The sequence below is a fragment of the Bubalus kerabau genome, chromosome 3 (assembly GCF_029407905.1).
Source record: "Bubalus kerabau isolate K-KA32 ecotype Philippines breed swamp buffalo chromosome 3, PCC_UOA_SB_1v2, whole genome shotgun sequence".
Taxonomy (NCBI): Eukaryota; Metazoa; Chordata; class Mammalia; order Artiodactyla; family Bovidae; genus Bubalus; species Bubalus kerabau.
Window position 1 is genome coordinate 36,171,384 of NC_073626.1, and position 25,167 is coordinate 36,196,550.

Here is a 25,167-nt window from a genome sequence, read left to right on the forward strand (position 1 = left end):
CGCCCCAGCCTAGACCCTGAGTCTCCTGTCAGCTATGCCCCAGCTGCTGCTGCTGCTACTCGAGACCCTGCTTGGGCAACCCCAGGACCCCCAGCACATTCAGGGATGAGGCTCGCACAGGAACTGGGGAGCGAGGGAGGAGGAAGAGAGAAAGGAGGCGGCAGATGGGAAGAGGAGGAGGAAGTCGGGCAGCCCCAGCCTTGTCCCACCCCTTCCGGGGGCCTAGCCAGGTTCCAGGTGACTAAGCTCCGCGCACTGAGAACACCCCATCCCATGCTCAGCGGAGCACGGCCAGCTCTGGAGGCAGGGTGGGGCCCTACTGCGTACTTTCCAGGTTAACAGCTGGTTTCATTTAACCGTCTCCTCCCCTCTCAGGTCCTCCCTGTCAAATACACAGTGTGTGCGCACTTAGGGAAGTGGTTCACACCTGGGGGCATTTCCGCCCCCACCCCACCCCCGGGGGACTTGTGGCAATGCGGGGAGACGTTTTCGGTGGTCAGAACTGGGAAGTGCTACTGGTGTCCAGAGCCCAGGGGTGCTGCCAAACATCCCATGGGACACCGGCCTCCCCCGCCCCGCCCACAGCAAAGAATCATCAGCTCACAATGCTGAGGTGGAGAAATGCTGAGGTGGTGAGTTTAGAGGTGGAAGGAAGGGCCCCATCTCCCCTGTCTGCTTTCTGCTGCCTTAAGCTTCCTAGTCCTCCCATTCCACAGGGGGAATGAAGTTTAAAGGGCAAGGAGAGGGTCCCACCAGCCCTTTCGCTCCCTGCTGAATCACACTCCCCTGTTTTCACTTGGGTTTTGAATTAAGAGCCAAAAGAAGGAATCTGACCCTCTCCTTCCATGACCCCCACACCCGCAGGCAGACCCACCCAGGCTTTTTAGATATATCATGTATACATCTGTCCCTTATACCCGGACCGAGAATGGGGAAGAGGGAGACTTCAGGGCGGCACTTTCTGAGTAAGGCAAGAAGACTTCATATGTGAGATGAGGTTCAATACTTCAGGCCCCTCTTCAGCCCCCTGCCCATCTGCTGGCCTAGCCTGTGCCTGACATGCCACCATTTGCACCTCCCTTTTTTGTGGAAGGCCTTGTGCCCTGTCAAAATGCAAATAGCATTGGGTGAGGCAGCTGGTGAAGCCTCCCAGGGCACCTGATGCTGGAAATGTGCCCAGGCTTTGGAGTTTGAAGGTCTAAGCTCAGGACCTGACTCTGCCCTTACAGGTCGGGCATCCTTGGGCAAGTCAATGAACTTCTTTGAGCTTGACTTGCCTCATCTGCAAAATGGGGCTAATAAGGCTATCTACTGCACAGCTTGTGGAGGGGGCACCATGAGTCGTGGGAGCTGTAAAAGAAAGTGGTAATTATCATCAGCCCCGTCCAGAAGTTACACAGAGTTGTCACCCATGCTCAAAGCTTTAGGAGCACTTATTTGCCTTCAGTGAGGGGACGGGAATTCTGAAGGGAGTCAGTGAGGAAGCCAAGTGGGGGAGCCTCGGCTTCCTCAGGAAGCCTTTACCACCCACTGGCTACCTGCTCTTCCGGTAATTTATTTAGTTAGTTAGTTTTGGCCACACCACGCAGTGTGCAGAATCTTAGTTCTCCAACCAGGGATCAAACTTGTGCGCCCGGCAGTGGACGCTCAGAGTCCTAACCACCGGACCACCAGGGGAGTCTCTCTGGAATTTATAATACATTCTGCCTGTTTTTCCATGTACGAAGGATAATAGAGACTCTATCTCATAGGGTTACTATGAGTTAATGAGATGCTCTCCTTAAGGCACCTGGACGTCTTGAGCCCTCAGTAAATGTTGACCAGCATTATTACTTATCACAAGTGTGCCTAGGAGGTGGGGCCGTGCAAACTAACGGTCCAGGAAGCCTCTCAGGGAAGTGAAGGGGCAGAGAACAAAGGAGCTGAATGGTGGTCACCTGCCCTCCCCCGGCCCGGGGACACAAGGACGCTCCACAGCTGGGGAACAGGAGTCGGGCAGCTCCCAGCTGCACAGGTGGGCTGGGCTGGGGCCTTCACACTCCTTCCTGCCAATCAAACTTCTTGCCCCTTTGGGCTGCCCTCATCCCACACCATGATGTCATCCCACCTGGAACATCCTTGACCAGTGCCTTCCTTGGTGGTGAGATGGAACTTCTGGCAGCCAAGGGCTCCAGAGGTATTCAGGGACTCTTGGGAGGGTACTGGGACACCAAGTTAGGAGAACTTGTATGGGGCTGGGGGCATTGTGACACCTCTTTGACAACATAATTCCTCTGTCTTCCTAAGGAGATACAGGGGTGGGGCTGGGGGGCAGAAGTTTCAAGGTCTGGATGGTTCTTCCAACCTTAATATCTAGTCACTCTGCAATTCCTTCTTCCCATGGTACCCAGGACTGGTGAGCTATGGGTAGTGGGGTGAGTGGAGAGTGGAGGAAATCATTGTGTTTATTCAGATACCTTGGGAAGTCCTAATGTTGCCCCAGCCCCACAAAAGTTCACAAAAAATCACTGGCATGGAAGAAATGTAACCAGCTAACTCTATTCTCTTTCTTCCTCTCTATCTGCCTTCTCAAGTACAGGAATGAAGGGTGATGGATGAATGGATGGATGGATGAATAGATGGATGGATAGATGGATGGATGGATGGATGGATGGATGGATAGATGGATAGATGGATGGATGGATGGATAGATGGATGGATGGATGGATGGATGGATAGATGGATAGATGGACACATGAACTCATGGATGGACACACGGATGGACAGAGGAGTAGGAAAGCAGAGTGGGGATGGATGGATATGAGTAGTTGGATAGACGACGGATGAGCAGACCCTCCTGATTGGAGCCCTGGTCACCTTCTTAGTCTCATCTCTTGCTATCTTTTCCCTCACTCTGTGCAGCAGCTACTTTCTTAACATGCCCTGCTCTCTCCCTTCTAAGTCTTTGTATTTGCTCTTCCCCTTCCTAAACCACTTCAAACAAGGGGTTAGAAGATGAAGGGATGGATGCAAGAGTGAGAAGACAGGTGGTTAAGTGGGGTGGCCACAGGTGAGTGGATGGGAAGATGGTCCATGTGGATAGATGGTGGGTTGCTGTATAGAGGATGGGACTGCAGGCTCAAAGCCAGACTTCATGAGCTTGAATCCTGGCTCTACCGTTTTACTAGTTGTGTAACCTTGGGCAAGCATAAATAACTGACCTCTCTGTACTTCTGTTTACTCATCTGTAAAATGGTTGGACTAAAGGTCCCTAACTACTAATAATAGAGTAGGGCAAAGCACTTAGGACAGTGCCTGGCACAGAGGAAGCCTCAATAAATATTAGCTATTATTGGACTTCCCTGGTCCAGTGGTTAAAACTCTGTGCTTCCAATGCAGAAGGCATGAGTTCGATCCCTGGTTGGGGATCTAAGATCCACATTACGCACGATATGACCCAAAAATAAATAAAACTGGCTGTTATTATGTGTGGGTGGGTAACTGTATTGAGGGATAGGTGGCTGAATGGGCTGCCCTCTTGCCATCTTCAAAACCAGATGTCTCCCCCGACACACCTCCTTCGGGTCCCATCTCCCCAACATCAGACTTCCAGGAATGTGTCAGAAATGCCCCATGTCGGACTGCCCTGTGCTTCTCCCTGGGTCAGTGAGGAGGAAAGGAGGGGGCCCGGGGTGAGGGAGGCAGGGCAGCCGGTGACTTCCTGCCCTCGGCCCGCTGGCCAGGGCTGGGCCCAGGACTGTTTCCTTCCTGTTCAGCACTGCCTGTTGAGTGTGGCGTAGACTTGGGGGCCCCCAGGCGGACTGGGAGTTGGGGTGTTGATGACTTGTAAGCTGTGCTCAGATCTCACACCCTAACGGTAATGACCCCTAATTTCTGGAGAGGATGGGAGGGACCAGGAGGGGAGGCAGGCAGGGAGGAGCGGGGAGGAAGGGCAGCCCTGGCGGAGCCTCTGATCTGGGATCTCCAAGGCTCTGGGCAGATGGTATCTTGCTTGGGAGAGGGTGGGGAGGACAGCCTGCTGCATGGTCAGTGCTGAGTTATATTGTTATTATCGTTTCTAAGCCCCAGACAGCACTGAATCAGTCCTGCCTCCTGGAAGCCCACTCTTTCTGACTTCTCTGCCACACCCCCAGCATGAGCTCATTTTATTCCTCATCATAATTCCTGGAAGGTAAGGAGGGTGATCTGTACCCCACGGCACTCAGTGGGTGTTTGGGAAGGATGGGGAGAGCTGGTGACATGCCAGGCTGACTTGTGGAGCCCAAGAAGATCCCCACCCCTTGCCACACACACCTGTCCTCTGTCCCTCTGCCCCTCCTGCCCTCTTTGCTGTTACAGTGCAGACATGTGGCTTTCAGGGTCCTGCTACCATCTTGCTTTAAGGAGCCTACTTATTCGAACATCCTCTTTCCACTCCTCCTTGTCTGCTGTGTGATTTGGACAAATTACTTAACGTCTCTGATCCTTACTTGAGTTTCCTTTGTTGGACTTCAAGTACAAACAACTGAGCTATTCCTACAGCTCACACCAGGGTGCCTTATCACCACTGGTCCATGAAGGCCTCCTCTCTTGTTATATTAATTTTCCCTCTTTATCTCCAGTCTCCAACCACACTCTCCACCCACGCCCACCAGAGGCAGCTATTCTAATGTTCTTAATAAGTATCTTCTTGTTCAACTGTGTTTTCAAAACACATATTGTTTTGTGTATAGGTAGTATTCATTTACATAAGTGGTTTTGTGTGTTCTAGATCTCATTCTGTTGTTTACTTTGATCTCTACCTTCTGTTTTTAAGATCCATCCGTGTTGCTGCATAAGCCTCATTCCTTGCTTCCAAAGCCTTTCCTCCCAGGTGCCTCCAACTCCCCATCTGCGCAGACAGCACTGAAATAACATCACAGCCACAAGCCTCTAGGGACCAGGGTGAAGGTTTCTTTGGGGCCTACTGCTAAGAGAGACGGAGAAGGCAATGGCACCCCACTCCAATACTCTTGCCTGGAAAATCCCGTGGACAGAGGAGCCTGGTGGGCTGCAGTCCATGGGGTCGCTAGAGTCGGACACGACTGAGTGACTTCCCTTTCACTTTTCACTTTCATGCATTGGAGAAGGAAATGGCAGCCCACTCCAGTGTTCTTGCCTGGAGAATCCCAGGGACGGGGAAGCCTGGTGGGCTGCCGTCTCTGGGGTCGCACAGAGTCAGACACGACTGAAGCAACTTAGCATCAGCAACAGCAGCTACGAGAGAATTGACTGGTCACAGGGTATGAGTAGATGTCATTTGCAGCTTCCCTGAAGACTCACTGGTAAAGAATTTGCCTGCCAATGCAGGAGACTGGGGTTCTATCCTTGGGTCAGGGAAGATCCTCTGGAAAAGGAAATGGCAACTCATTCCAATATTCTTGTCTGGAGAATTCCATGGACAGAGGAGCCTGGCAAGCTACAGTTCATGGGGTCATAAAAGAGTTGGACATGACTTAGCGACTAAACAATAGATGTCATTTGAAGTCCTTTTTCCTCCCTCCACAAAATGGATGTATTGTCCTCTTCTTTTGTAGAGCTGACTTGCTGGTAGTGGGTTGGGACTTCCCTGGTGGTCCAGTGGTTAGGAGGACTCCACACTTCCACTGCAGGGAGCGCGGGTTTGATCCCTGGTCAGGAAACTAAGCTCCCACGTGCCATGTGGTATGGCCAAAAAATAAATGAAAAAAAAAATGTCTTAAGATGGTATTGGGTTAATGCACCTAGTCCACTCGGCCCTGTGCCTCACACAGCAAAGATGCTCAGTGAATGGTAGATGCAGCTGCTGTGACTTTCAGGTCTCAGGAAGACAGGGAGAGACAAGATGGACCCGAGAGGTTGCATGGAAACACAACCATGAGTTGATTTGCCAGGGCTCAAAGTCCCCATTCAAGTGTTGGTCTCCAGAACACGTGAAAAGTGTACGGGGCTCCGCTGATTCCTAGAGGGTAGGGACAGATCCTGAAGGCTAGAAGCAGAGCACAGAGCTGGTGCAGAGGAGCCAGCCGCACCCTGGGGAAATATTCCCTGCATCCAGTGCTCACCTCTCTTTCCCCGGGGCGCCCCCTGCACAGGAGGCACCAGAAACCCTCATCTGCTGTTCTGCCTCCGCTCTGCCAGCCAAGGAACACATTAATCAGATGAGAAACTACACCTGAGTGTTGGAGCGCACCATGTGACTGCACAGGGCTTCCCAGGTGACACAGTGGTAAAGAATCCGCCTGCCAATACAGGGGCCACAGGAGAAGCAGTTTTGATCCCTGGGTCAAGAAGATCCCCTGGAGAAGGGCATGGCAACTCACTGCAGTATTTTTGTCAGGATAATCCTGTGGACAGAGGAGACTGGTGGGCTACAGTCCACGGGGTTGCAGAGTCGTATATGACTAAGGGACTGAGCATGAGCATCCCACTTTACAGATGGAGAGACTGAGTCTCAGGAAGCCTGCATGGTCTCACAGGAGGTTCAGTTCAGTTCAGTTCGGTTCAGTCACTCAGTTGTGTCTGACTCTTTGCAACACCATGAATCGCAGCATGCCAGTCCTCCCTGTCCATCACCAACTCCTGGAGTTTACCCAAACTCATGTCCATCGAGTCGGTCATGCCATCTAGCCATCTCATCCTCTGTCGTCCCCTTCTCCTCCTGCCCCCAATCCCTCCCAGCATCAGGGTCTTTTCCAATGAGTCAACTCTTTGCATCAGGTGGCCAAAGTATTGGAGTTTCAGCTTTAGCATCAGTCCTTCCAATGAACACCCAGGACTGATCTCCTTTAGGATGGACTGGTTGGACCTCCTTGCAGTCTAAGGGACTCTCAAGAGTCTTCTCCAACACCACAGTTCAAAAGCATCAATTCTTCGGTGCTCAGCTTTCTTCACAGTACAAATCTCACATCCATACACGACCACTGGCAAAACCATAGCCTTGACTAGACGGACCTTTGTTGGCAAAGTAATGTCTCTGGCTTTGAATATGCTATCTAGGTTGGTCATAACAGGAGCTTAGTGGCACTGAAATCCACATCTCCATGCTGGCCCCCATCCAGTGTTCTTTATTTTAAAAAAGGAAAAATACATTCCATGCTAAATTATGTTCTTTGGGACTTCTCTGGTGGTCTGGTGGTTTAAAAAAATCTGCCTTCCAATGCAGATTCTATCCCTGGATGGGGAACTAAGATCCCACATGCCGTGGGGCATCTAACTAAGCTCATGGACCACAACTAGGGCACCTGTGAGCCACAGCTAGAGAAAGCTCTCTCACCATAACAAAGAACCTGCATGGCCAATATTAAAACATAAATAATGTTCTTTATTATTTGTAGAATTTTAAGTTAGGACAAATGATCTGCCAGCAGAGGACATTACTGAAAAGTAAAAGCCCCACCTGTTATCCTAGCACTCCCCACCTGCTCCGCCCCAACTACCCCCACACTCCCAGTCGGCTCCACAGTCTTGGTCCCTGCGAACCCCTGGCTGTTCATTCACAAATACACCTTATCTACCTATAGTCACAATCTACGTGAGATTTGGGTTTTTGTTTTTGTACTAAACAATCTCTCTATTTTTTAATGATTTCAGATGGTGGGATGTGTTTTACAATGGAATATTTTTGCCTGGCTTTTGAACCTAACCTTGTAAATACTTACCCCACCCCATCTCCTAGGCCCACGTTGAATTTTCCTTCTTGAGGTTCTTTGCTGAATGGGTACTGCTCTCGTGCAGCCTCTCAGGGCCTCTGTTCTGTCTGTTGTTCTGTTCAGCATGTCCATGCCCAAAGTCAAGGCAGGGAACTGGGGTGAGAGCATGCAGGTACTAAGTACCCACCATGAGTCAGACTCTCTGCTTGGTATTTAAACTCTCTATCTCATTGAATCTCATAACCACCTACATTAATAGCCCCTGTTTTACAGATGAACAAACTGAGGCTCAGAGAGGTGGTATCTCAGCCAAGGTCACACCCTTGCTAAACAACAGAGTCAGGATTCAAACCTATTCCCCAGCAAGGATCTTTCCCATTCTGCCATGGTCCCACCCACAGAGCCCACAGTTATCAAGGGAAATGCATCCCTTCCCAGCACCCTCAAACATACCACTCCCCACTCAGCGCTGGATCTTGGATCTTCATACTCTCAGGCACCAGGTACTGACCTTGACCACCTTCTCAGGATGTAGGAGTCCATGTTAGCCAGGCTTCCTCTTAGCCTAACCACATTTCCTGGCACCTGCCCAGCCCAGAGGAAGGCTGGGGTTGGGAGAGGGGGTGGGTGGAGACTGAAGCCCACTCCACCCTGCAAGCTGAAGGGAACAGTGTCAGGAGCTGGTCTGGTAGAAGGCATCTCCAACCTGGAGCATGCGGTGGGATGAGGTGATCCACAGCTTAGTGGATATGGGAATTGGCATGATGGGAGTTCTGACTTTTGCCCTTGCAGAACTCGACACAGAGACCTGGGGTGGTGACTCTTGGTGTCTCTCAGCCTGCCCTTCCCACACTCGGAGTGCACTCCCCCAGCCAGGAGCATTTGGCTTTGTCGGAGGGGAGACCACCACTTTGACAAAGGCCGGGCTGGGTCTCTGGGGAGACTGTACCTGCCGGGCCCCCATCCCACCCCACATTCCAGAACCGGCCAGGAAAGTCGGCTCTTGGAGGTGACTAAGTAACTGCCAAGCTAAGATTTAATTACAGGATTGGGCTTTTGGCTGTTTGGAGGGGAGCCTGTTATTTGGCTGTTCCTTTTCCTGGGGGACCAGGTGTGAGATGCCATCATTAGATGGAGTGGGGCTACAACAGGGGCTGAGCTGGACAGAGAATGAAGCCCCGAGCCCTGCCCCAGGGAACCCAGCCTCCAAAGTTGTCAGAAACGGGCCCCTACCTCTCCACGCACCAACATGGAAAAGGAATCTGGGTGAAATGGGGGTAGAGGGCAGGGAGAGCCCTGCTGTCTACTCAGCAGCCTCAAGCCCTTCTGAATGTTCATGTGTCACCCTGGTTCCCCCCTTTCCTCCACCCCCAACCAAGGCTAACCCCTAAGGCAAAGGGACCAGAAGGGGAAGAAATGAGCAAACGCTTAAGGAGTGGCCCCTGGGTGCCAGGCCCTGTGCTGGCACTTCACATCTATTATCTTACTTATTTAATCTTCCTAATGACCCTCAGAGAGGGTACTGTTATTACTCCCATGTTACAGATGAGGAAACGAGCTCAGAGTTGTTTTTATCTCCCTATATGCAAACTGTTTACCATGCCCTTCCCTTCTTCCTAAGAAGTGTCCCACAAACTAAAAGTCCCACAAACAACTTTTTCTTTTACTACCGCCAGCACACGTGTCCAGATCCCCGCCTGCTTATGTCAATTAACCAAATGATTAAGCAATTAACTGATCAATTACACGGCCTCCCATAGTCCCTCAGCCTACTTTTTCTCCTTCTCCTGGTCTTTCATCCAGCTGCTAAAGATCCTTACAAAGAGCTGTTACCACCAGTTACCCTTGCCTGCTCCACCACCTGGTAACCACCAACTCTAGGCCTGAACTTCTCAAACTATAACATGCTCCTGAATTACCTGGGGGTCTTGTTATATAACTCACTCATTTTGCAGTACAGCAGAAACTAACATTTTAAATCAACTATACTGCAATAGAATTTTTTTTTTTTAAACTGCTTAAATTACACTCTCAAAAAAATATATTGCAGATCTTCTGCTGGGTACCAGTGAGCAACAGCTCACTGAATCCATAATGATTTTAAATTAACAGCTTATTTTACAGATGAACAAATGGACGTCTTGAGAGGTTGCTCAACATCTGGAATGGAGCCAGAGATCCTATATTTCTAGTAAAATCCCAGGTGATGCAGAGGCTGCTTTGTGGTGGGTCCATTTGTTGTTCAGTTACTAAGTCATATCTTGACTCTTTTGCGACCCCATGGACTGTAGACTGCCTGGCCCCTCTGTCCGTGGGATTTCCCAGGCAAGAATACTGGAGTGGGTTGCCATTTCCTTCTCCAGGGGATCTTTCCAACCCAGGGATCAAACCTGAGTCTCCTGATTTTCGGGGGTTGCCATTTCCTTCTCCAGGGGATCTTTCCAACCCAGGGATCAAATCTGAGTCTCCCGATTTGCGGGCAGATTCTTTACCACTGAGCCACCAGGGAAGCCCCATGGTGCTTCTAAACTAAACTCTCCTGCTGAGTGATTTTTAAATTTTTTAACAGCAAATATATTTCCCATGGTTTGAAAATTAGAAAGCATAAAACAATGTTCAGTGAGAATTCTCCCTCCCACTCTCTTTGCCCAGTTCCCACCACGTCCCCCTAGTAACCACTTTCACTAGTTTCTTAGGTTATCTTTCCTTAGTGTCTCTGTGCCAATACAAGCAAATAAGATTATACATAGAGAAAGTGAAGTCGCTCAGTCGTGTCCAACTCTTTGCAACCCCATGGATGGTAGCCTACCAGGCTCTGCTGTCCATGGGATTTTCCCAGCAAGAGTACTGGAGTGGGTTGCCATTTCCTTCTCCAGGGGATCTTCCCAACCCAGGGATTGAACCCGGGTCTCCTGTATTGCAGACAGACGCTTTACTGTCTGAGCCACCTATCCTGCCCCAAATGGTAAAACACACACACACACGTGTACACATGGTTTTGTTAACAGTTTATCAGTTTATCTGGTAGAAAACTGGACACAGTCGGCTGACTCACTCATTTTTAGAGTTGCATGATTATTCCATTGTGTGATTATGCCATCATTTATTTAACCAGTCATCTTTAACTGGACAATCTGTGTTGTTTCTGCCTTTTTAAGCCTGTCACACCCTGGCTGACCTTGCTGTGACCTCTCTTCCATCTCCCAGTTCCTAGTTCCACCACCCTGAGCCCTTGCAGAGGTCTTCGCCCTTCCTGCCTGCCCTCCTCAGATCCTCCAGCCCACCCTGTTTTCTCCTACTCTGAATCTCTGTTAATCCCATTGTTAGTTTCCTCCTCTTCACTTACCTCCCCACCCTTCACCTCTCCACGTGTCTCTCACTGTCTCCCCAAATAGACTAAGGCAACTTGAACTCAGGAACCATGTCTCTGATTTCTCTGGATCCTTCATAGTCTAGAGCAGGGCACACAGACATTCTCAAGATTATTCATAGGAACTTCCCCGGTGGCTCAGTGGCTAAGACTCTGAGCTCCCAACGCAGAGGGCTCAGGTTCAATCCCTGGTCAGGGAACAAGATTCACATGCCACAACTAAGATCTGCTGCAGCCAAATAAATAAAGATTTAAAAACAAGAATATTATTTATATGGTAGAAGTTGTGTATGAATGGAGTTGCTGGATGGTAACTCTCCTGGGGATGTTCCAGGGTGTAAGAGCCTAGGAGCTACCCAAGGTGGGAGGTCTCCAAGAAGGAAGCCCCTATCTCGTGCCTGAGTATCTAGAGCACTTGACTGGGTTGTGATGATGTCCAGGGCATCATGCGGTTTCAGGAGTCCCCTTGTGCCCTTCCTGTGTGGACAGTGGGAGGAGCCATGATGTACAGGTAGGGGGTGGAGGGGCGGATCCTGTGGGTATGTGTGGAAGCCCTTCCCGTCTCTGTCAACATCCTTGTCATCCCTCAGAGGCCAGCTGAAGCCTCAGTTCTTCCAAGAAGCCTTCCTGGACCTCTCCAGGAAGCCCATGCTATTCTCCCCTCCTCTGAATTCCTGCTGTGTATGTATCACTGGCAGCAGTCGCTGTTCTGTGCTTAGTCATCGTGGTCTGCCGCCTTGAATCATGTAAACCCAGTTCCCTGATGAGACCTCAAGACCCTGCAAGGTAGAAATAAGACTTCTATAATTCTCTTCTAGCTCCAGTTACCTCAAACCTTCAGCACGACAACAGGCACCTGGGAAGCCTCCACAAATGCTCTGAACAGGAACTGGCTCCAGCAGTGCCCTGGGAGTGGGTGGGGTAGGACGAGGTTGACCACAGATGTATCACCAATCAGAAACATTTGGGGAACACAGTGTCTTTAAAGATGCTCTGTCCCCCAATTTGTTCCTCAATCCCTCCTCTCTTGGTGGGAAAACGACCTCCCAGCCACAAGCCCTGAGGGTCCCTCTCATCCTGTCCTTTGACACTGGAGTGGACTTTTCAAAAATGCCACAGTCATGAAAAACAAAAGCAGAGGATTGCCCTAAATTACGAGATTAAAGGAGTATGACCAGCAAATTCAATGGGTGAGTCTTTAAAAAAAAAAAATTACTTGGCTGTGCCAGGTCTTAGTTGCGGCATGCATGAGGGAACTTCGTTTCAGAATGTGGGATCTTTTAGTTGTGGCACGCAAACTCTTAGTTGCGGCTTGTGTGATTAAGTTCCCTGACCAGGAATCGAACCTGGGCCCCCTGCACTGGGAGCAGGAAGTCTTAGCCACTGGACCACCAGGGAAGTCCCACAATGTGTGAATCCTGATTGAATTGCGGGTTGGAAAAAAAGTCAAAAACTAAAATGACACCTTGGGGATAACTGGGAAATTTTTAACGGGGAGTATATTTTAGATACTAATAGTGTATCGATCGATGTTAAATTTCTGGTGTGTGATAACTGCATTGTGGTCATTAAGGAGAATGTCCTTAATCTTAGGCAATGGATACTGAAGTAGTGGTCAGGGTGGGGAGATGTGCCATACCCACACCTATGAACCATCAGCAAAATGAAAATGAAGCGTGTGTGTGCACGCAGGTGATCATTTTATTGTTACAATGTTTTCAAAATGAAAAGTTTGGAGGAGAAAGGTCTGTGATAAAAGAGGGGTGCCATTCCAACTGTCTGGGAGAAAGAGGAGGGGAATTGCAGCTGGGGGTTCTAATGGGGTAGCTCAGGGGAAGCACTTCGACTCTGTGACCTGATTACTGACCCCCCCACCCCGCCGCCCCCGCACACTAGCCTTCCACCCCTGGTGCCCAGAAAGCATTCAAATCTAACCTCCCCCCGTCTCCCTGCCCCCATGGCCTGACTCTCTGAATCTTCCACAAAGTGTCTTAGGTCCTCATCTGATGGGACCTCCCCTGGTGGAAGGCCACCCCCTGGCCAAGCTAGAATAATACCTGAAGCATCTTAAAGGTGCACAGCTCATCTCCCTGGAGAATGAACTGAACCTCAGTGGGCTTGACCCACCATTAGTTTTTAAAAATTACATTCACTTAGAGAGGGAAAGGGAATGTAAACTGGTGAATGTAAACTGGTGAAGCCACTATGGAAAACAGTATGGAGGTTCTCAAAAAAATAAAAATAGAACTACTATGTGACCCAGCAATTCCACTCTTAGGTATATATCTGAAAAAAATGAAAAAACCAGTTCCAAAGATATACTCACCCCACCGATCACAGAGGCATTATTTACAATAGGCAAGACATGGAGACAGCCTGTCTATTGACTGATGAATGGATAAAGAAGATATTTTATTTATAAGTATACATATAAGTATATATACATTATACACACAATGGAATACTTTTGTTGTTGTCTAGTTGCTTAATTGTGTCTGATTCTTGTGTGACCCCATGGACTGTCACCCATCAGACTCCTCTGTCCATGGGATTTTTGCAGGCAAGAATACTGGAGCAGGTTGCCATTTCCTTCTCTAGGGGATTTTCCCTGACCCAGGGATTGAACCTGTGTCTCCTGCATCGTAGGCAAATTCTTCACCACTGAGCCACCACTCAGCCATAAAAAGAATGAAAACTTAACCATTTGCCACAACACAGAAGGACCTAGAGAGTATTATGCTTATAAAGTCAGACAGAAAGCAAATACTAAATGTTTTCATTTATTTGTGGAATCTAAAAAATAAAGTGAATGAATGTAACAAAACAGAAACAGACCCACAGACATAGAGAACAAAACTATTAATAGTTGGGGGGGGGAATAGTGGAGAAGGAAGGAGGGAAGGACAAAATAGGGGTAGAGAATTAAGAGGCACAAACTACTATGGATAAAATAAATAAGCTACAGGACCTATTGTACAGCACAGGGAATATAGCTGATGCTTTATGATAATTTTAAATGGTATATAATCTATAAAAATATTAAATCACTATGTTGTACACCTGAAAATAATACAATGTTGTGATTCAACTGTATTTCAATTAATATATATATATTCACAACTTCACAGAAAAAATAAAGAATTTGATGTTAAAAAAAAAAAAAAAGCGCCAAGATTTAGTCATCCTGCATTCTCTTTGGAGCTTGTCAACGAGGATATTTTCCACCCTAGTCATCAGATTGGGACACTATTGCTTTTATGTATCGCTTTTCCCTTTTTTTTCCTATGGGCATTTCCTTACAGGCATGGGTGATTCCCGGCCCACTCTTGCAGGGCCTCTAGGAGCCATCGGCGTGCGCGCTGAGGCCAGCCGCCGCCCCAGTACTGGACGCACGAGTTGTTTCCCAAGTTCTGGACTGCCCTGGTCGCGAACCGCCTTGGAAGCGGGGACCTGGCCCGCCCCCTCCCTTCCTCGGGGGAGGGGGCAGAGGAGGAGGCCCGGGAGGCGACCGCGGGGAGGGTGTGGGTCGTCTCCGCGCTGGGCGTGGGCTGGGCGAGGTTCCCCGGCCCACCGGGACCCGCCAACAATGGCCAGTTTTGGAAGGCGGCGGCAGGAATGCAGCCGGGGGAGTCGGGCGGCGGGGCGGCGGCGGCCGGGGGGCGGGGCCGGGGCTCAGCGGCAGCCTCTTACCTGTCCAGGTAGTTCGCATTTCTCGGAGAACGGCGGCGCCCCCAGCACCTGTCGCCCGGTGCGCGGGCGGGGAGGACGGCGCGGGGCATGGCCTGGTAGAGGCCCCCGGGGAGACGGTGCGGAGTCCAGTCCCGAGCAGGGCAGGCGAGGGAGGGACGGTCCTCCCCCGGCGCCCGCGCGGCCGGCGGCAGCATGAAAAAGAACCCGACGGTGCAGGGCACTTTCAGCAAACTCTTCGGCAAGAAGCATGCCAACCCGCCCGCCACCTCCCTCTACGCCACCAACCCTCCCTGGATCTTCACCCAGGAGGCCCCGGAGGAGGGGACCCGGGGCTTCGGTGAGTGCGCCCGGGAGCTGGAGCGCGCGGGGGCCTGCGCGTGGTCCCCCACCCCAAGGGCGGCCCTCTCCCCGGGCTCTGGGTGATCCGCGGCGGCGAGGGCGGGAGACGCGCCAGGGCGGAGGGGGAGCAACGCGTTTGAACCTGTGCGCTGGCGGGGCAGGAGCCTTCGGCAAAGGGAGGTCTCTGGGAAAGGGAAGGAGGGGCCCCTCCCCACCGCAAGGTCAGAGATCTTTGAGGGGGAGGCCGCATCTGATCCTTGTCACTCTCTTGAGGTGTTTGTTTTCCCTCCTCCGAGGAAGTTATGTTTGCTTTATTGTTGCTAGAAAGGGCTCCCGGGGTTTGCGGTACCCTCCCTCACCCTTCCCCCCGCAGTTCTGTTGAGTCTGAAGCCTTGCCTGGATCTGAGGACTTGGGGATGGTCCCTTCAACCCCTACTCTTTCCTCTTCCTCTGTTCCCCCTCTCCCAGTTCCCAACCGGGCCTCGCCTGGCCTGGTGTTGTAGGCAGAAAAGGAGCTGCTATCTAGGTGCCCACACACCCGCCTCTACCCTGAGGAGGCCCAGAGCCACTGCTTCCAGAAGGATAGCAGGCTGTGCCAGTCACCCAGTCTCTTTCTGGGATCACAGGCCCTTGTCAGGTCAACCTCGGGTGCCTATGAATGAACCCCCCCACCCCCACCCCACGACTGCCAGCTGCCCTTGGCCCCTGAATCAGGTTGATGTGTCTGCAGGTATTTGAAATCATACCTGCCCTGCCTTTGGGCTCTGCCTGTGGGTCATCTGATCACTGCGTCTTTCTGCAATTTGTACCTTCTATAACTGAGAGAGAATCTAGTCGCGTGAGGCCAGGAATTCACTTCTTGTGTCTGATCTGAGGTTCTGGCCCAAGGAGGGTCACCCAGCACTGCTTTAGCTCACCTGCCTTCATTGTCACCCCTTTACCTTCACTGACCTTTATGGCCACAGTGTGGGGACCCCAGAGGATGTCACAGCCTCACACCCTGCTCTTGGAGTCAGTTTAGCCCCTAGGTTTATCAGAAGCAGGACACAAGACACCCGGACAGGAGAGGGCAAATGAGACATTGCCTCTCTCTGACCCAAGGCTCTCCGGCTGGCTGGTGAACGGAGGTGACCAAATGCCGTTTAGCCCTTTCTGAGCCTTTGCTATAAAAGAGTAAGTGCAAAAGGGACAGAGAGGTGACCTCTGATTGGAACTAGCATGCGAGCTGAGAGAGAAGGGCACCCAGCATTTCCAGAGCAAACAGCAGGAGCAAAGGTGGGAGGGCCAGGGCAGTTTGGAGGCAGGGCTTAGGAACTTAGCAAACACATGTGTCCTGCCAAGTACAGCTCTGTAAGGCCTAAACACCTCTCCTCACCTGAATCCCAAACATTTATTGACCCCTTCTTAGGTGCAAGGTACTAAAGTCCTCCTGTTGTTGACTTGTTTAATCCTCATCTAGCCTGTGATGTAGGGACTGTTATTCCTGTTTGACAGATGGGGAAACGGAGGCGCAGAGAGGTTAAATAACATGCCCAAGAGCACACCGCTTTAAATGATCGAGCCAGGATTTTTTTTTTTTTTTTCCTGTTTTTAAATATTTATTTATGGCTGTGCTAGGTATTCGTTGCTGCACAGGCTTGGGGCAAGTGGGGACTACTCTCTAGCTGGCGGTGCGAGGGCTTCTTACTGTGGTGGCTTCTCTTGTTGCTGAACATGGTTCTAAGGCGCGTGGGGTTTGCTAGTTTCAGCTCCCAGGCTCTAGAGTACAGGCTCAGTAGTTTTGGTGCACAGGTTTAGTTGTTCTGCGCATGTCCCAGGTTAGGGATCGGATCACCACTGAGCCAGGGAAGCCAGAGCCAGGATTTTCTTAAGTGTACAGTTCACGGATTTTTTTCTTTTCCCTTTTTTGTAGACTTATCAAGTTGTGTAATTGTCAGCACAATTCAGTTTTAAAACATTTTCATTGCCCCCAGATTTCCCTCATGGGGCTGAGCCAATATTTGAATCCAGGTTGTGGGGCTCCAGAGACCACACTCCAGCTTGCAGAGGTGACTTTGTGGAAGGTATGAATGAATGAAAGTCACTCAGTCGTGTCCACCTCCTTGGGACCCGGTGGACTGTAGCCCACCAGACTTCTCCTGGAACTCTCCAGGCAAGACTACTGGAGTGGGTAGCCATTTCCTTCTCCATGGGGCCTTCCTGACCCAGGGGTTGAACCCCGGGTCTCCTGCATTGCAGGCAGATTTTTTACCATCTGAGCCACCAGGGAAGCCTCGCAAGTGGAAGGTAATCAAGGGGGAATTTGGATGGAGAGGCATCTACCTGAGAACACCTCCCCCCACACTCCTTCCCCAAAGGGAATGCCTTCCTTGCACGCTTCTCTACATTTTTGCATTACATATTTTTGCCATAGGTAAATTCCCCAACATTTTTCCTACTCCGAACAGACTTCTGGTGGGGTTAGTAAAGAGATGCGGGCATGGTGCCCAGTCACCTCTGGCCAGCTGCTGCCTCCACCAGCAGGGCTTGGAGCCCAGGGAGCCTCCCGTTCCCTAGGGCACAGCTGGGTCTCCAGCTGACTTAGCCTGCTTGCACCACGTGGAGAGGTGGGAAGCAACGTGCAGCCAGCAGAATGGATCTCCAGTGTTTCCAGGGTATTTCCCGGGCACCAGTGGGTGTAGCAGAAATCTTCCTGCTAAGCAGGACATGTGTTGGAGGCTGGGACAGGAAGGACTAGTGTTGAGGATTCTCAGATTTGATGAAGACCTCAGACCTATTTTGGGGTCCACCTCTGTTAATAACTGGGGGCCTGGCCACTCTCTGAGCCTCAGTTTTTTTTTTTTTTTTTGCTTCTGTTAAGTGGGTCCAGCAGTCTGGTGTCCAGGCTCCTTACAGAATGATTGCTTGAATTTTGTATATGGCAGTGCTTTGAAGAGCATTGAAAGGAAAGACACTAAAACAAGGATTGGCAAATTACAGCCCATGGCCTGTTTTTGTAAATAAAGTTTTATTAGAACACGCCCAGTCACACCCATCATTTGCATATCTTCTGTGGTTACCTTCTTGCAACTAAGGGCAGAATTGAGTGACTGCAGCAGAGAGTGTGGCTCACGAAGCCAAAAATATTTACTAGCTACCCTTTACGGAACAAATCTGTCAACTCCTGCATGGTTTATTATTATCAGGGCATGTCTAGCTCTGAGCACTTCCTGCTTCAGTTCCTCCTCCTAACATTGCTGTAGACCAGAGGAAACTGATCTGTGAAGCGGTCTCAAAGGGGTTGGAATTAGAGTTTCATAGGGTCCCTGAGTCTGTGATGTTCTCTGCGATGCTGGCAGTATCCATACTCTTGGAGAACAGCTGGTAGGATGCAGAGGGAAGAAAATCAGTGGGGAGTATGTAAGGGAATTAAGGAGTATGCACTTGCTGTTTGGCTACAGTCATGTAAAAATCTGTTTGCACAAGGGTAGGCTGGGTGCAGCAGGTAAAATGCAAACAGTCATGTGAGTGTGGTGATGGGTAGATTTTTCCATACAGGAATTCCCTGGTTATTTATCCAGTAACTATTAGAAGCCCTTAATGCAATTGCATTCCTAATGAAGCCTAGGCCTCCCCGCTGGGCTCACGCAAGGGTCTTAAAAGGCCACACAATTGTTTTTAAAGTATGTGAGAAAACAGAGACGTCGATCTTTCTAAATCTCATGATAAGGGACTTGCTGCAGCCGGAGACCAGGCTGCCAATGGCTTTGGACTCCTCTCTTGGCTCTTGGATTAGTTGAGCCAAGCTTCCTTATCTTCCGTCACTCCACCCCACCCCACCAATAGGACACCCTGCTTGCTGGGGGCCCTTCCTCCGAAATGTAAGTCACCTTCCTCACAGCCACCTAGGATGCTTATTTGAGATGCAGATTCCTGGGGGCCCCACCTGAGGTATAGGAAGTCAGAATCTCTGGGCTAAGACCCAGATTCTGGACTTTTCACCAACTGCCAGGTGATTTTTTTTTAAATTAATTAATTTATTTGGCTGTGTGGGATCTTTAGTTGCAGCATATGAACTCTTAGTTGCAGCATGTGGGATCTAGTTCCCTGACCAGGGATTGAAGCCAGGCCCCCTGCATTGGGAGCACAGAGTCTTAGCCACTGGACTGCCAGGGAAGTCCCCTAGGTGATTCTTTTGTATGGGAAAATTTGAGAATCCTTCCCCAGATAGAGCTGGGCCGTTCTCTCCCCCACTGAGGACTTCCTGCAGTTCTACATAAATGTATAGCGCCTATCCCAGTTCCTTATCCATGAGAACCCCTGGGCGTTCTCCCTAAGGTGGCTGCAGATTCTACCAGTCCTGCTCCTGGGGACCTCATGTCTCAGGCCAGGCTAACGGGTAAGAAAGCCATGAACTCCAGGCTCTGAGCACATATTTCTGGCCCGGGACAGGCTGGCACCAGCCTCCTGAAAGGAAAGATGACCTGTGCGTGGCAGGGGTGTGAAGGAGATTTCTGTTTACTCCCATCCCCTGGAGGTGTGCTGTGGTTTGCTGGCAGCTCAGTACACACACACACACACACACACACACACACCATCTCTGCTGTCCCATTATATAAGCTCCTCTTGTTCCTGTAGTTCAACTTAGAAAGCCAGGCCCTTCCTTGACCTCTGCAGGCTACAGGGTGCCCCTTCTCTCCCAGCCAATAAATTAATGATAATAATACCACCATCATCATTATTATTTTTCCCCCTCATGCTCAGTCATGTCCTGCTCTTTTTCAACCTCATGGATTGTAGCCCACCAGGCTCTTCTGTCCATGGGATTCTCCAGTCAAGAATACTGGAGTAGGTTGCCATTTTCTTCTCCAGGGGATCTTCCTGACCCACGGATTGAACCTATGTCTCTTGAGTCTCCTGCATTAGCAAGCGCTTATCTACTGAAACAAGCACCATGCTAAAAACTGTTTTCTCAGTTGAGGAAAGACTCAGAGGCTGTCAGTCTGACTCCAGGCAGCTCAAAAATTAGTGCATCCAGTCACCCGGGACCTTGTTAAGATTAGATTCTGATGCACTTCAGACACGTTCTCAGGTGAAGTTCACCAGGGCTGTAGGCCGTACTCGGGAGCGTGTCCTAGCCTGGAAGCGGGCGGGGTTGTTGGGGGTGCCTGTTTGCTACGCTCCTGCTTCCCCAGTCCCCAACCCCGAGGCTCCTCCCCACCGTGGTCCCCCCTCCCCTATTCTGTGGCTCTCCCAGCCCAGCCCAACTCCACCTTCCGCGTCCCCTCTGCCCTTGGACAAAGGCTTCTCTCTGGCACCCTGGGTCAGACCTGCTGAGACTTGCTGGGACACACCAGCCTTTTCAGGTTCCTGTCATGTGGCCCTGTTAATTAGCAAGGAAGGGCCTCATCAGCCGTTTGTGGGTTACATTCACATGGGGCCCCCTAGCTTCGTCCCTAAAAGGCTGGGGCTCCAGCCAAGTGACAAGGATCCCATGCCCTACCTCGGTGAGGTGGAGGTTGGGGCCTGTTTTGGGGTTCTGGGTTACTCTGGTCAAGGTAACAAACTCTCCAAGCTAGAAACCCCACCCTTTTTAAGCACCTGGAATTTTTTATTAAAAAACATAATATTTATTTTTGGCTGTGCTGGGTCTTCATTGCTGACTTTTCTCTAGTTGCAGTGCACGGGTTTCTCATTGCGGTGGCTTCTCTTGTTCTGGAGCACAGACTCCAGGCCACGCAGGCTTCAGTAGTTGCAGTATGAGGGCTCAGTAGTTCCGGCTGCCCGGCTCTAGAGCACAGGCTTAGTTGCTCCACGGCATGTGGGATCTTCCTGGATCAGGGATCGAACCTCTGTCCCCAGCATCTGCAGGCAGATTCTTTACCACTGAGCCACCAGAGAAGCCCCAAGCACCTGGAATTTGATGAGACCCGTGGCCAGTGCTCGTGGGATCATGTGGGGGCTCCTGGCAATTTGGGACCCCACACTGTCACCCCAGCCTTCCTCTCAGCTCTGCTAGCTTTTTTCTCTCCCTTGATTTTGGGAGGCTTCTCCCTAAAGGATCCCCATTTGGCGGAGGGGAAACCCAGCCTGAGCAAGTGCTCAGAGTCCTCGAGTGCTACCCGGAGGAGCTGGGGCATGACCTCAGACCTGATTCCCGGATGCATTTGTCTCCTCCAGGCCTCACCAACTCTTCAAGCTCTCTGGAGAGGGAGCAAAGGGATGTCGAATCCCTGCTGTGCTGGCTGTAGCCAGAGGGAATTGGATTCCAGAGTCAGGTTGCCTGGACTTGAATCCTGGCCTCTTTTCCTCACCAGCTGTGGGACCCTGGGCCGAAGACTTAACCTCTCTGAGCCTCAGTTTCCTCATCTGGCAAATGAGGATAGTAAAAGTGCCTCCCACACAGGTGTGTGAAGAGGGATGTAAAGAGAGCTTAGAATGGTCCTAGCTCATAATACTGTGTATCAGGTATCACACAGTTACAAAAAAAATTATTTTGTTTGGCTGTGCCAGGGCTTAGTTGCAGCACACTCTTAGTTGCGGCATATGGGATCGAGTTTCCAGACCAGGGATCGAACCCAGGCCCCCTGCATTGGGTGCCTGGAGTCTTGGCCACTGGGCCACCAGGCAAGTCCCAGAGAGTTACATTTTTATCATTCATTTCCTCTCTAGTTTGGACCTATCTAGGATGTGAGGAAGGAGATAAATAATTGTCCTGGACTTCAGCCTCCATGGAGACCCATGGGCAGCTTTGGGGCTGGGGCAGGAAGAGCATTTTGTCAGGCTTTCAACCCTGAGCTCTGTGAGGAAAGAAGGCCCAGTGAGAGGTTCCTCCTGTTGGGGAGAAGCAGAAAGGAAGGGCTGGGAGTGAGGCAGCCATAGGTACCCTGTCCTCAGCTCCCCCAGAGCTGGCGGTTCCCCCCTCCACATAACACACACACACACACACACACACACACACACCCTGCTCCAAACCGAGAAAACTAGGTTAGCCTATTTGGGGAGAGGCAGTAAGCCACGTGCCATGTGTAGGGCACCCCCTTATTTGAGCCTGGAGCCCAGCACTGCAAGGGGGCACCCCGTTTGGGCCCTGGCACCACAGCTGCTCTGAGACTTTGGACCAGCACCCCCCACCAGCCATTCTGGGCCTCAGTCTCCCCATTGGCACAGAGGGCAGCCCCAAGGGTCCAGACTCTAGAATTCTCCCTGACAAGGGAGAAAAGGGCCACCCGCCTCCTGGTGGCTCTGCCCCATTGGGTAGAGTTGTCCAGCCTCCTCTCTGTCACCAGCTTTATCTCCTGACTTCATCTTCCTCAAGAGGCCCTTCTTTATCTCCTCTATTGAGGAGGGCGCTTCCCAGAAAGTTATTCTAGTGTCCCTGAGACTGATCCCAGCAGAGTTCATTTACTTCTGCAGGAAAATCCCCAAAGTTTGATTCTGTTGTCTTTCTCTTTATTTTGGACCTTGACCTTGAGGCTCAGAAAGCCCCAGCCCTGACCTTGAACTCGGGCATCCCAGCTTATGGCAGCGGTCACACTTACCCCACTTGCTGGTGTGACTTGACCAGCTGGGAACTGTGCCCGGGTATGAGGGGCCCAGGAAAGTGTATCAGGTTCTAGACACACCTCTTTTTCTTTTCTTTTTTTCCCCCTTGAAATAACATACATTTAATATCTCATAGTTCTGTAGATCAGAAGTCTGATCTCACTGGGCTAAAATTAAAATGTCAGCAACACTTTGTTCTTTTCTGGAGGTTCTAGGAGAGAATGTTTTCTCTCCTTTTCCTCCTTCTGCCTGCACTCCCTGGCTCACGGCCCCTTCCATCTTCAGAGCTGGCAATGGCCAGCTGAGTCTTTCACACATCACACCACTTTGCCTCTGCTTCCCTCATCATATTTCCTTCCCTGAATCCCAGCCACACCTCTTAGAACTGGGAAAGCAACTTGAATTTCCAAGAGGTGCTCCCGTGGAAGGGAGCCACCTGGGCCTTCCACGCCTGTCTCTGCCAGAGCTGCTCCCTTTCCACAGGTATTCTAGAGAACAATCATATTCTTAGAAAGGGTTTCCCAGTTCAAAATAACCACAAACCAACCAAGACAACAGTGCCTCAGAAGATGGGCTGAGTCATGGACTCTGTGGGCTTCCCAGGTGGCTCAGAGGTAAAGAATCCTGCTGCTAATGCTGGAGACATAAGAGATGCAGGTTCGATTCCTGTATTGGGAAGATCCCCTGGAGGAAGAAATGGTAACCCACTTGAGCATTTTTGGACAGAGGAGTCCATGATGTTGAAAACAGTCAGACACAACTGAGTGACTGAGCATGCATGAAAGATGCTTAGAAGCGTGCCTGACCCATTACAAGTGTCCAATAAATTCTACCTGGAATTATATTATTACTGCTATTATAGAGATCAGCTTGCCAGGTTGCTTGCTTCTAAAACTCCTGTGCTTAGTCAGCTCAGTCGTGTCTGACTCTTTGCAACCCCATGGACTGTAGCCCACCAAGCTCCTCTGTCCGTGGGGATTCTCCAGGCAAGAATACTAGAGTGGGTTGACATGCCCTCCTCCAGGGGATCTTCCCAACCCAGGAATTGAACCCAGGTCTCCCTCATTGCAAGTGGATTCTTCACTGTTTGAGTCACCAAGGAAGCCCAAAAATACTGGAGTGGCTAGCCTATCCCTTCTCCAAGGGATCTTCCCTACCCAGGAATCGAACCAGGGTCTACTGCATCACAGGTGGATTCTTTACCAGCTGAGCTACCAGGGAACCTCTAAAACTCCTTGGTACACAATAATAGTAACTATTAATATTGTGGTAACTCAACTGCAGAGAGGATGCTCCCTTGACCCCAACACTGGTACAGATTTAAATGAAATAGTGAGAGGGAGGGGAGCATGCCTGGGTTAGTCCCCACCCTACCCCATGTCCTAATAAGGGGCCAGGCAGCCATGGACCTGGCTGCCAGGTCAGATCTAGGTCCTTGGTTTCAAAGCCCTGTCTAGAGAATGTCCTCGGAAACCCTGGTGTCAACACGCTGGTGAGACATTAGAGCCAGTGAGAACTGGGTGGGCTTTAGTGTTAGCGGTTGGAGGTGTGGTTATCTCTACTATTCTTGTTTCTGATTGGGCCAAATCTACACTCTTACAACCTCCTTCTCCCTCCCCACCCACCCCCTGGCATCTTGGTCTCCAGGCCCAGGCGTGGAGGCTGGCAGCCACACTGGGAAATCGGGTTTGCCCAGAGTGTATGGGACAGGGCAGTGCTGGAAACTGGAATTTCCAGGGACGAGGGGAAAGCTTGCCGTGTTGGTCCCTCAGAAAGGTGGAGAATCTGGAATGTGCCAGCCAACTCTCTGCCTGGTAGGGCAACACACAAAGGTTTCTGGGTCCCATTTCTAAGATGCCCCCTGGAGCCTCCATGTCATATTCAAGGCCCTCTATGTCAGATCTGTAAACTCGTAATTTCCTCCTAAAGTCACATACAAGAGGAAAAGTAATCACCGTTCATCCAATGTTTCAGTTAGTAGCATACTAGTTCGTGGAATTTTGACTTTTCTCCTCTGTCCTCCCTAGCTAAAGAGGAAGTCTCCCACGTCCCATAAATGGAGAAAGTCCTCCTTGCTCATGGCCCATGTAATAGGAGGTCTGCAGTGACTCCTGCCTCTCGGAGGTGACAGTGTGAATCTGGGGCAGGATGGGAAATTCCCATCCATGTGTGCCAAGAGTCATGAGGGCGATTGGTTGAGAAAATGTGACTAGCGTCTCACTCCCTCCCACTCCTGTAGAAACAACCCAGAGCACAGGGCCAGCAACTAGAGGAAGAGAAATGTTCTGTATCATCTTTCTACAGGGGACAGAACCACATTTGCTGGCCCCGTCATTGCTCCCATTGTACAGATGGGAAAACTGAGATCCAGACTGGTTATATGACATGGCAAGTCCATGGCAGAGCTGGGATCTGTATTAAATCAGGTGGACCCTACTGTCCTGTTCTTTCTGCTCTGCCCTCAAGGACACCTCAAATGGAGCCATGACCCCCAATCATTGATGGTTTGGGGGCTAAAGAAATCTTGGGTTAAGGACTTCCCTGGTGGTCCAGTGGCTAAGACTCTGCACTCCCAATGCAGGGGGCCTGGGTTCA

At 50.6% G+C, this 25,167-nt stretch overlaps 1 protein-coding gene, 1 long non-coding RNA gene and 1 other non-coding gene across 3 annotated transcripts in view; 2 read left to right on the forward strand and 1 right to left on the reverse strand.

Annotated features, from left to right (window-relative positions):
• Positions 1-512: 512 nt before the first annotated feature.
• LOC129647615 (uncharacterized) lies at positions 513-12,166 on the forward strand. The gene is made up of 3 exons (XR_008712387.1): positions 513-632; positions 4,063-4,171; positions 11,838-12,166. It is a non-coding gene; the product is annotated as an uncharacterized LOC129647615 (long non-coding RNA).
• Positions 12,167-12,344: 178 nt separating this feature from the next.
• On the reverse strand, positions 12,345-12,417 carry TRNAW-CCA (transfer RNA tryptophan (anticodon CCA)). The gene has a single exon. It is a non-coding gene; the product is annotated as a tRNA-Trp (tRNA).
• Positions 12,418-14,901: 2,484 nt separating this feature from the next.
• Positions 14,902-25,167, forward strand: part of C3H6orf132 (chromosome 3 C6orf132 homolog) — a 33,878-nt gene continuing 23,612 nt past the window's right edge. The window contains exon 1 of the mRNA XM_055574682.1: positions 14,902-15,046. Coding sequence (XP_055430657.1) covers positions 14,902-15,046 — 145 coding nt within the window. The remainder of the gene's footprint in view (positions 15,047-25,167) is intronic.